Raw genomic sequence first — 12,399 nt, forward strand, 5'->3', positions numbered from 1 at the left:
CGTGGCAGGCCATCGGTCTACAGGCTGGTAGGTACTGGGTTCGGATCCCAGTCGAGGCATGGGATTTTTAATCCAGATACCGACTCCAAACCCTGAGTGAGTGCTCCGCAAGGCTCAATGGGTAGGTGTAAACCACTTGCACCGACCAGTGATCCATAACTGGTTCAACAAAGGCCATGGTTTGTGCTATCCTGCCTGTGGGAAGCGCAAATAAAAGATCCCTTTCTGCTAATCGGAAGAGTAGCCCATGTAGTGGCGACAGCGGGTTTCCTCTCAAAATCTGTGTGGTCCTTAACCATATGTCTGACGCCATATAATCGTTAATAAAATGTGTTGAGTGTGTCGTTAAATAAAACACTTCTTTCTTTATACAGGCTTTGTAAATGTATGTAGTTACACGCGTGTAAAACACAGACAGGCATTGTAAATGTATGTAGTTACACGCGTGTAAAACAGACAGGCTTTGTAAATGTATGTAATTACACGCGTGTAAAACATACAGGCATTGTAAATGTATGTAGTTACACGCGTGTAAAACTTCGACAGGCTTTGTAAATATAAGTGCTTACAGTACACGCGTGAAAGACACAGACAGGCTTTGTAAATGTATGTAGTTACACGCGTGTAAAACACAGACAGGCATTGTAAATGTATGTAGTTACACGCGTGTAAAACATACAGGCATTGTAAATGTATGTAGTTACACGCGTGTAAAACTTCGACAGGCTTTGTAAATATAAGTGCTTACAGTACACGCGTGAAAGACACAGACAGGCTTTGTAAATGTATGTAGTTACACGCGTGTAAAACATAGATAGGCTTTGTAAATGTATGTAGTTACACGCGTGTAAAACATACAGGCATTGTAAATGTATGTAGTTACACGCGTGTAAAACTTCGACAGGCTTTGTAAATATAAGTGCTTACAGTACACGCGTGAAAGACACAGACAGGCTTTGTAAATGTATGTAGTTACACGCGTGTAAAACATAGATAGACTTTGTAAATGTATGTAGTTACACGCGTGTAAAACATAGACAGGCATTGTAAATGTATGTAGTTACACGCGTGTAAAACTTCGACAGGCTTTGTAAATATAAGTGCTTACAGTACACGCGTGAAAGACACAGACAGACTTTGTAAATTTGACCCCTGACGTTTCCTTTCTATAGCCTTCCTTTTATATCTTTTGGTTGCTCGTATACACAAATCTGACCGGCTATTTTCTATTAGCATTAACTGTGGATTTGTTCCGTCTTCGATGGTGATGTACAGAAGGGTGTAGTCCGTTTGCGTGAAAATGGAACCGATTCATTTAAGAATTGACCGCAATTATTTTTTGGTTCATGCAAGTATGAACCGAAAAAACAATTTGCACACTGTATGATCATCAAGTGTGAGAGTGAGAACGGTGGGAACAACATCTTAGTAAATACTTTCAAATATATCTCGTCGTTATAAGACACACAGTTTTCAAAACTGATTTCAACATAATACAAATTTAAAGTTAAGATAGAAACTGGAACATCATCTTAGTATATAAACTCAAACAATTATCATCGTTATTATTAAGAAATTATTGTACGACCATGTGCTGTAAAATTCGTGTAATACCTGTCTGTCTGCCAGCCCATCTCTGTCTGTCTCTGTTTGTCTGTCTCTGTCTGTCTGTCTGTCTGTCTGTCTCTAATGTTTATTTATTTACAGATGGGGTTTGGTGGATTTACACTGTGCTTTACGCCCAAAATATGACTGCGATATAGAGATAGCCACCCTCTCGTTAGCCAAGGGTATATACACAGACGTCATGTATCTAGTCACTTCTACGTTAAACTACCGGCCTCGGTGGCGTCGTGGTTTGTCCATCGGTCTACAGGCTGGTAGGTACTAGGTTCGGATCCCAGTCGAGGCATGGGATTTTTAATCCAGATACCGACTCCGAACCCTGAGTGAGTGCTCCACAAGGCTCAGCGGGTAGATGTAAACTACTTGCACCGACCAGTGATCCATAACTGGTTCAACAAAGGCCATGGTTTGTGCTATCCTGCCTGTGGGAAGCGCAAATAAAAAATCCCTTGCTGCCTGTCGTAAAAGAGTAGACTATGTGGCGACAGCAGGTTTCCTCTAAAAACGTGTCAGAATGACCATATGTTTGACGTCCAATAGCCGATGATAAGATAAAAAAAATCAATGTGCTCTAGTGGCATCGTTAAATAAAACAAACTTTACTTTTTTTTCTACGTTAAGTGACAAAGATAGCTGCGTCCAGTGACGTTGTATTTATGGAATGCATCTTTGTACGCAATATTTAGTACAAGCTATGTACGGTGGACGTCTGGACCCAAGTACCAAAATATCCTTGCGAAGTGTGGAATCGGGCAAGTACAAAGAAGGCGGTCGGCAGTGCAGATCAAAACAGGACAAGCTATCATAACGATCGGAGACTGCTAAAGAGGCCTTGCATATTATATTCTAGGTTTATTTATTTACAGTTGCTACAGGCCGTGGTTATATTCTAGGTTTATTTATTTACAGTTTGGTTTTAATTTCAGTATGTCTATCGGAAACTGCTAAAGAGGCCGTGCATATTATATTCTAGGTTTATTTATTTACAGTTTGGTTTTAATTTCAGTATGTCTATGAAGACACAGAGAAGGAAAAGAAAAAACATGTTTTATAAAATTGGTATTGGAGGTAAAGACGAAACAAATGATAAAAAATGGCAGTTGATGACTCTAACTTCAATACGCAAGATGTTGAATCATTCTAAGGTAAGACTTGTCACACTGGAGTATAAATACTGTATTTGAAGAATAGAGTAAAACCAGCCACGGAGACTAAAGGCTCTTAGGTACTGGGTTCGCATCCCAGGTTTAACGACCCGATGGATAGGTGAATGGCTGGAACACTCAACACATGTACACGCATACGTACACAAAGGCATTCCATACACGTGCACACAAGTAATCACATTCACTCTCTCTCTCTCTCTCTCTCTCTCTCTCTCTCTCTCTCTCTCTCACACACACACACAGAGAGAGAGAGAGAGAGAGAGAGAGAGAGAGAGAGAGAGAGAGAGAGAGAGAGAGAGAGAGCGAGCGAGAGAGAGAGAGCGCGAGAGAGTGGACACAGAGACAGAGGACGGAGATAGAGAGAGGAGACAGAAACAGAGAACGGAGAGAGAGATAGGGAGACACTAGACAGACATGGAGACAAAGAGACACATACACACACACACACACACAGAGAGAGAGAGAGAGAGAGAGAGAGAGAGAGAGAGAGAGAGAGAGAGAGAGAGATGTTTTATTTAATGACGCACTCAACACATTTTCTAGAGAGAGAGAGAGAGAGAGAGAGAGAGGAGACGAGAGAGAGAGAGAGAGAGAGAGAGAGAGAGAGAGAGAGACGGAGAGAGAGATAGGGAAACAAAGAGACACACAGAGACAGACAGAGATTAAGAAAAAAATCAACACCTGATCTATCCATTGAAAATATTATAATAGATAAAACCGTCATAGTAATTGAATCTTTTCACTAAAGGCGCAGGACGTAGACCAGTGGTAAAGCACCCGCTCGATGCGCGGTCGGTCTTGGATCGATTCCCGTCGGTGGGCCCATTGGGCTATTTTTCGTTCCAGCCAGTGCACCACTACTGGTATATCAAAGACCGTGGTTTGTACTACACTGTCTGTGGGATGGTGCATATAAAAGATCCCTTGCTGCTAATTGAAAAGAGTAGCGCATGAAGTGGTGACAGCGGGTTTCCTCTCTCAATACCCGTGTGGTCCTTAACCATATGTCTGACGCCATATAACCGTAAAATAAAATGTGATGAGTGAGTCGTTAAATAAAACATTTCCTTCTTATTCCTTTTCACTAAAAGTTGTGATGGATTACTAGCAGGTGCTTCGCCTACTGTTAGTCAGTACTATTACAAGTTTCGCGTGGAATTTATTTTCATGAATTTATTTCAAACGGTAAAATCGCGAAAATAAAGGGTTTTTCTGTGATAAACTTGGTGTGTGTAAAGGGAGATAAATGTGACTTAACGCCAGCTACTAATTTTTTACAGTGGTTGCCATTAAAGGAACAAAACGGAATGAATGAACGATGCACTCATCACATTTTAATTATGGTTATATGGTGTTGGGTATATGATTAAGGCGAGAGGAAACCTGCTGCCGCCACGCACTGGGCTACTCTTTCCGATTAGCAGCAAGGGATCTTTTATATGCACAGAAAGGATAGTACATACCACGGACTTTATTACACCAGTTGTGGACCACTGGCTGGATTGAGAAATAACCCAATGTGCCTACCGACGCGGTTCGATCCTATACCGACCGCACATCAATTGAGCGCAATAAGTGCAATATTTCGCCATTTTTTAAATCCTTTTTTATTATCAATCAAACACATAATATTTGCATTAAAAACTCGAAAATATTTAATTTGTATTGTGAGGACAAAATACTTACACTAAATATATTTTGAACACTTTATAAAATTAATGTTACTCATTTCAATAATTAAAATGAGTGATGTATTAAACAACTTGGCCCCCGACTATGCCAATGATTATCATTACTAAATTATCTCTTCTTTTTTTTCAGTCCATTATTGACGTTTTAAAAATGGATGTTGAAAAATCAGAATGGGCTTCTGTACCTTCTATGCTCGAAGCTGGAGAGCTCAAAACGGTTAGACAACTCTTACTGGAGTTCCACACAGGGTGGCAGAAAACGTACGAAGAAGGCCTCTCCAAGCTGAAGTTGATGTCAGATCTTGAACAACATGGATTTAGAAGATTTGCAGTAAATAAAAATCCAAGTTGTATGTTAAGAATTCCACGCATATTTCCTCTGCTAAGGACTGGATGCCAGGAAGTTCACTTTGTTAATATTAATTTACTACCCTAGTAACTGTATTATATATAATATATGTGATATATGAAGAACAGTGTTACCTGTATTGATTTGTGAAACTGCTGGAGAGAGATCACATAACTTAACCCTTGATCGATAGGCTTGAAAAGACTCAATCTGATCAGAAATTTGTGCTAATTTATTGACGGAATAATCCGTTATGCTAGGCTCAGACTACCAACTTCCAGCAGAAAGTTGACCAACTTTCTGCTCTCACGACTTCTATGACTGTCCAGTTGCTAGTCTGTGTGCACACTTATAACTTAATTGTCCTCGCATACAACTGCTACGACCGATTAGTTGTTAATCTGAGCACACCCCAAGTCGAAAGTTGGGGAAAATTACAAACGCAACTGTCCAGTGGGCCAACTTTCTGCTGCAGTTAATAGTCTAACCCAAGCATTACTCGCTCAATAGCTGATGTGTGTTTTTGTGCTGAGGTGACGTTAATCATTCATTGATTCATTCATTCGGTCGTGTGCAGATCTACTAATTTAGCATTCCTTATTTGTTATGCAAATTACATTTGTCCCGTCAAAAAGGTTCGAGTCAAATGACTAAATCATTGTTAACATCTTCATATTTTGGGTGCAATGCGTATATTTCATTAAGGGCATGAAAAGTATCGATCGCATTGAAGAAGTGGGTATATATACACATATACATATACACATACACATTTCTTTCTATTTTAAATTGATCGCAGTAGCTACAAAAGGTTCATCTATACCAGAAATAATGTCGCACTGCCTCAATTAATAATATTGTGACGAACCATGATATTTTGGGGTCATTTGGGGACAAAGTCGAAGTCATTATTTAATATAGAAAGTACCTACCGTCTCAATATTAAGATAGTCCGTCCGTGACAAAAGGTCAGTATGATTTTGTGGGGTTTTTCATGTTAGCCTTGTTTTGTGCTGGTACTGGAATACATTTAACATTAACAGAGGATGTATGTCTGTATGTGATACTTTTTCACGATGGCAGCTCTCTACTTACATTTACATTTCAATTTATTTTCCTGCCTATATCAAATTAAGGTTCAAACACGCTGTCCTGGGAACACACCTCAGCTGTCTGGCCCTGCGCTTATAAAACGTAAAGTCCAGACTTTAAAGTAATGCTATTTGAATGGCGTTGCCATGACGTTAAAGTCTGGACTTTAAGGTTTATAAGCACGGGGCCTGGACAGTCTTTCCAGAACAGTGGGTTAGTTATTAGTTGTTAGTGGTTAGAGAGAGAAAAGAGGATGTAGTAGTTTTACACCTACCCAATGAGTCGTTAAAACTCGGTCTGGGTGGGGGCCAGTACGGAGATGCGAACCCAGTACCTACCGGTCTTACGTCTGATAGCTTAACCACGACACCACCGAGACCGGTAGCTCTTTACTAATTATGTACATATGTATGATATCTAACAAACATACTTTAGTTTGTTGTAGCACCTGTTCAGCGATTTATTATTATATACTATGAGAAGAAAAGCATTTGCTTGTTGTAAACTGAATATCATATGTATGTAAATAATAGTGTCCTGGGTCCCGTATTACGAATCGATAGTGCATAGCTACCCAAGATGATTTTAGTGCTAAGATCGCTTCGTAAAACGGGCCTAAAAGTTTGCATTTGTCTATGCGTGCGTGTGCGTGCGTGTTTTGGGTTTTTTTTTTGTCTTTTTTGTAATACATGTACATTAGTCATACCTTTTCGGGTCTGTGTCTTTTTGCAATCATGTATATAAATGGTTTTGTTTGTAGCAATTTGATTAAAATTAGCTCTTCTGGTCTACGAGTAGATCTAACAGCATTGCATGGACACCCATGTCCAGGTGACATTTCATCTATAAATAACAATTTAAATATCGACCAATTACACTTCGCCTTTTATAGTGTTATTCGGGAGCATACAAATTCTAAAAATATCAGACGAGGCTATTTATGCAATAGGCGAACTTGTTGGTCTATTTCAACATTATAAAACAGGGGAAAAGTGCAGTAATAAACTCTGGATTGTACACTAGTATAAACAGATTTTATGGCTATACCAACACGGGTTTTTTTTCCGTCTTGAAACGAATTTTATATAAAATGTTATATTGAAATTAGTTTCCGGCATACTTCGTAATTCACCCGAATCATTTCGTATACCCTCGGCACAATCCCGAATGTTTTCAAATTCTTTTCAAATCACTAGCATGATGTTGCAAGTAAGGTTTTAATTGGTCGAATGAAAGGTCAACTGGACATGAGCTCCAACGAGCTACTGTTTGATCCACATGTAATAGTGGAGCTAGTTTTAATTAGATTGAAATATTGGGTTCTACAATGGATTAAAATTATGAAATTGTATTGTATTTTGTTGTAACTGTTGTGGTTAATAGAAAAAAGGGAAACGCCAAAATTAGATTGTTTTTGTTTTGGAAATAAATGATCAAACAGAGCCATCTTATCAGTCCAGACAGTGGTTACTGAGAGAGAGGTCGGCGTATTGGCCTTACACCTTCCAGAACCACCCCGGTGGATCCATTCAACTGATTGGAAATGTTTCTCGTACCAACCAGTGCATGACAACTAGTTAAAGGCCGTGGTATGTGCTTTCCTGTCTGTGGGAAAGTGCATATAAAAGATCCCTTGTTTAAGAAAAATGTAGCGGGTTTCCTCTGATGACTGCGTGTTAGAAGTACCAAATGGTTGACATCCAATAGCGGATGATGAATTAGTCGATGTGCTCTAGTGGTGATCTAGTGCTTCCTGTATAGGACAGCCACTCCCAAGAAGATCCTTTTTGCGCCGCTCGAAAGAGGACTGCCACTCCCAAACTGGTTTCACTAAAGCATAATTAGCACAGGACAGAGCTCATTGAAATAAATATAGCTGTGATGATATACACTCATGATTCACTGTCAAAACAGTGATTGTATCAGGTGTTCGCGAAACGAGAGCATATCCTGCCCCACCGGTGCCACACGTCAAAAGCATTGCCAAGTCCGTGAACGAATGAAATGGTTCTCCGTTTCTGAACATTACAAGTTAACTCTGTGATAAACTGTGTCACATTGACACATATTTAGTAGTTGCCTAGCTGGCTTCAGATTAAAAAAAACACCCCTACCTCTTCAAGTATTATGATTATAGTTTTATCGTGGTTAGCTAAATAGACCAAATTGAATGGCATACATGGCAAACAACTCTAATGTTATCGATTTTCGAAACCCGTCAGTGAACAGAACGGTAACTGTTACAATTTTGTGGAGATTGAAAAAAAAAAAAAATTGTTTTATTTAACGACGCCACTAGAGCACATTGATTTTTAATCTTATCATCGGCTATTGGACGTCAAACATATGGTCATTCTGACACTGTTTTTTTTAGAGGAAACCCGCTGTCGCCACATAGGCTACTCTTTTTTACGACAGGCAGCAAGGGATCTTTTATTTGCGCTTCCCACAGGCAGGATAGCACAAACCATGGCCTTTGTTGAACCAGTTATGGATCACTGGTCGGTGCAAGTGGTTTACACCTACCCATTGAGCCTTGCGGAGCACTCACTCAGGGTTTGGAGTCGGTATCTGGATTAAAAATCCCATGCCTCGACTGGGATCCGAACCCAGTACCTACCAGCCTGTAGACCGATGGCCTGCCACGACGCCAATTTGTGGAGATTGTGTGTTAAAGGGACATTCCTGAGTTTTCTGCATTGAACGATGTTTTCGACTAATAAAATATTTCTACGATTAAACTTACATAATAAATATATTTTCTTGTTTAGAATATCAGTATCTGCATATTCAATGTGTTTCTGGTCGTCTTAATATTTGTAAAACCCCAAACTGGGTTTTGTCTTCAAATAATTTCGTACGTACGAAAAAACTGTATTTTAAGAAATAAGATCACATTTAACCTAGTACAAATATTAGAACGATCAGAAACACGTTTAATATACAGCTACTAATATTTTATGCAGAAAAATATATTTGATATGTAATTACAATCGTTAAAACGTTTCTGTTAGTCAGTATAACATCTTGAAACGTGCAGCAAACTCGGGAATGTCCCTTTAAGCTGTAGTTGACAGAAAAATATCCTGGATTACTTTAGATACAACCCCTTGATTTAAACATCACCGCGAAAGTAGTCGCTCTTAAGTTAACAGGGCTATGGGTCGTGTAGCTAAATGATAAGTTTGTTTTGTTTAACGACACCACTAGAGCACATTGATTTATTAATCATCGGCTATTGGATGTCAAACATATGGTCATTTTGACACAGTCATAGAGAGGAAATCCGCTACATTTTTTCCCCATTAATAGCAAGAGATCTTTTATATGTACCATCCCACAGACAGGATAGCATATACCAAGGCCTTTGATATATCATTCATGGTGCACTGGCTGGAACAAGAAATGACGGGATCGATCCCAAACCGACAAGCGAGCGTTTTAGCACTGGGCTACGTTCCGCCCCGGAATCTGTGTGAAAAGCTGTATTGGGTCAGTGGAGAAGGCTGGTTAATATGAATAATGATGACGTAAGTAGTTTAGTTTTTACCCGGGCTGACAAATATCGACTATCAGTTATCAGCATAACAAGGTTCATATTTATCGTACGAGTTTACCCGACTGTCCTCTTGGCCCTATGGGCGGAACTTAGCCCAGTGGTAAAGCGCTCGCTCGATGCGCTGTCGGTCTAGGATCGATCCCCGTCGGTGAGCCCATTGGGCTATTTTTCGTTCTAGCCACTGCATCAAAGGCCGCGGTGTGTGCTATCCTGTCTTAGTGCTGTAAAAACACTTATTATAACATCAATGACATTGATTTATTTATAACTTGAAGAAAGCATAGCTAGATATTCTGAGTTAGGTAACATTGTTGTTATTGGTGATTTTAATGGTCGTACTGGTACCGGTTCTGATTTCATTGCCTATGACAAACTAGCAGAATTTCCAGGTCATATGTTATCAAACGTTGCAGATTACTTACCTGGTGTTGATATAATAACAAGAAACAGTGAAGACAATACTATTAATCAGTTTGGTAGGAAACTTGTAACTCTGTGTAAGACCACTGGACCAATGGTAGATATTCTGGAGACAGAAAAGGGAATTTTACTTTGTTGCAGGACAAATGTCATTCCAGCCAACCCGGCGAGCTCGTTTCGGCGGGAATTTTGTTTAAATAAGAACACATATTGAATTGAAAAATGGCCGTTTATTTTTAAACGACATTATATTGATACACAACATTGAAAAATTAACTAATTTAACAAAAATTTCCCATCAATGGTGGGCATTAAATAACCGCCACTAATACTTGCAAATCACGCACTACAAGTATTCGCCCGCCCACCTGAGCTGGGATGATGAGTATATAATGCAGAACCGCCTGTCTGAGACGTTAACTCTGAACATAAGTAGTGTAAGCGTCTGTAGTTATCTAGATGAAAAGAAATGTAGCTACCTTACATGTATATAAAAGCAAACCAATAATCATAATAGTCCCACAAAGAACTAAATATCCCTCATCACCTCTATCAATATCAAAACAATAATATATATATATATATGTATATGAGACGGGCAAAACCCCATGTTCCGATGAATACTTGAACGTATCAATATTCTTTAATGGCAAGCTTCTTTGTGAAACAGGAAGGAAGGAAATGTTTTATTTAATGACGCACTCGATACATTTTATTTACGGTTATATGGCGTCAGACATATGGTTGAGGACCACACAGATATAAAGTTAGGAAACCCGCTGTCGCCACTTCATGGACTATTCTTTTCGATTAGCAGCAAAGGATCTTTTATATGCACCATCCCACAGACACGGTAGTACATACCACGGCCTTTGTTACACCAGTTATGGAGCACTGGCTGGAACGAGAAATATTCCAATTAAGCCACTGACGGGGATCGATCTTAAACCGACCGCGCATGAAGCGAGCGCTTTACCACTGGGCTACGTCCCTCCCCTTTGTGAAACAGAGACATGTTTCTCGATCCATGATAATCTCAATAATAAGAACCGGCCTCGGTGGCGTCGTGGTAGGCCATCGGTCTACAGGCTGGTAGGTACTGGGTTCGGATCCCAATCGAGGCATGGGATTTGTAATCCAGATACCGACTCCAAACCCTGAGTGAGTGCTCCGCAATACTCAATGGGTAGGTGTAAACCACTTGCACCGACCAGTGATCCATAACTGGTTCAACAAAGGCCATAGTTTGTGCTGTCCTGCCTGTGGGAAGCGCAAATAAAAGATCCCTTGCTGCTAATCGGAAGAGTAGCCCATGTAGTGGCGACAGCGGGTTTCCTCTCAAAATCTGTGTGGTCCTTAACCATATGTCTGACGCCATATAACCGTAAATAAAATGTGTTGAGTGCGTCGTTAAATGAAACATTTCTTTCTTTCTTTCTCAATAATAAGAGACATTACCGGAAACACTACAGCTAAGTAATGTCCATAACTGTTCCACCATGGGTTAAGTCTAACTACCCACATATATACATGACTGTGAGACAGAGACAAAGCGTCATGTCCCAAAGAAAAACGTTACCATCCAGGGCTCATCAATAGCCATCAATTAAATGTTTCCTGTCTACTACTGTATATTCCCAAGACATTATAAAATCACATTGCACAGTATACGAACTTCCCACCAGCAAACCACAAAAACATCTCTGTTTATACCTAGAGTTGATTAAATATAAATAGCTTCCTCGCCAAATGCGGTCACATTATATTAATACCAGACAGAGGCAATGCCCCATGTCTGTTAACTAGTCATAAGCTCGAGACATAGACAGTCATAACCCAACTATTGAATGGTATATTTTGAAATTTTCAACTTGCTTTATAGGCCATGTAAGACTGGGATTATGATGTACTTTTTAAAAGCGTCGGATGTACACCTACCCATTGCTTGAATTTGAGAGTATTTACTAAGATGTTGTTCCCAGCGTTCTTACTCTCACAAAAATATTGAGAATCTATGAACTCATCACTGAAAATACTGAGGGTCCACTACAAACGTTGAGTTCCAGTTTGTGACAATAGTTTAAATTTGTATTGTCTGGAAAAATAAATAAATTGAAAAACAAATTTAGTGTAAATAAAAACGTTTCTTTACAAATTATCATCAAATTGCAGAGGTTAGATCTAAGTTTACAATACAGGTATGAAGACAGCTGGTGGAATTGTCAAGCTATTACACGGTTCCACCTTTAGTCTCCGTGTACTGCTTCATCAATTATTTCAATAACAATGCAACTAAGGCTTCAACCCCGTATTAAACATGAGATTAATCTATACTCTTAAAAAAATGTAAGGAAACTCTAATAGGAATTTATAATTGCAAACATTGTAAATATATTACCTGTGGGGAATGGTTATATGATAATAGTGAATTAACTGGGCAAACATTACAACAGATAGTTCAGTATTACAGTAGGTTTTATGACCACCAAAGATCTT

General features: G+C 39.3%; 1 protein-coding gene across 2 annotated transcripts in view; it reads left to right on the forward strand.

Annotated features, from left to right (window-relative positions):
- LOC121384507 (methyltransferase-like protein 24) overlaps window positions 1-6,056 on the forward strand; it is a 39,631-nt gene extending 33,575 nt beyond the window's left edge. For both annotated transcript variants that reach the window (XM_041514915.1, XM_041514916.1), the window contains exons 7-8: window positions 2,633-2,771; window positions 4,614-6,056. In XM_041514915.1, the coding sequence (XP_041370849.1) occupies window positions 2,633-2,771; window positions 4,614-4,919 (445 nt within the window). In that variant the 3' untranslated portion in view covers window positions 4,920-6,056. The remainder of the gene's footprint in view (window positions 1-2,632; window positions 2,772-4,613) is intronic.
- Window positions 6,057-12,399: the final 6,343 nt, after the last annotated feature.

Source organism: Gigantopelta aegis, chromosome 10 (assembly GCF_016097555.1).
Source record: "Gigantopelta aegis isolate Gae_Host chromosome 10, Gae_host_genome, whole genome shotgun sequence".
Taxonomy (NCBI): Eukaryota; Metazoa; Mollusca; class Gastropoda; order Neomphalida; family Peltospiridae; genus Gigantopelta; species Gigantopelta aegis.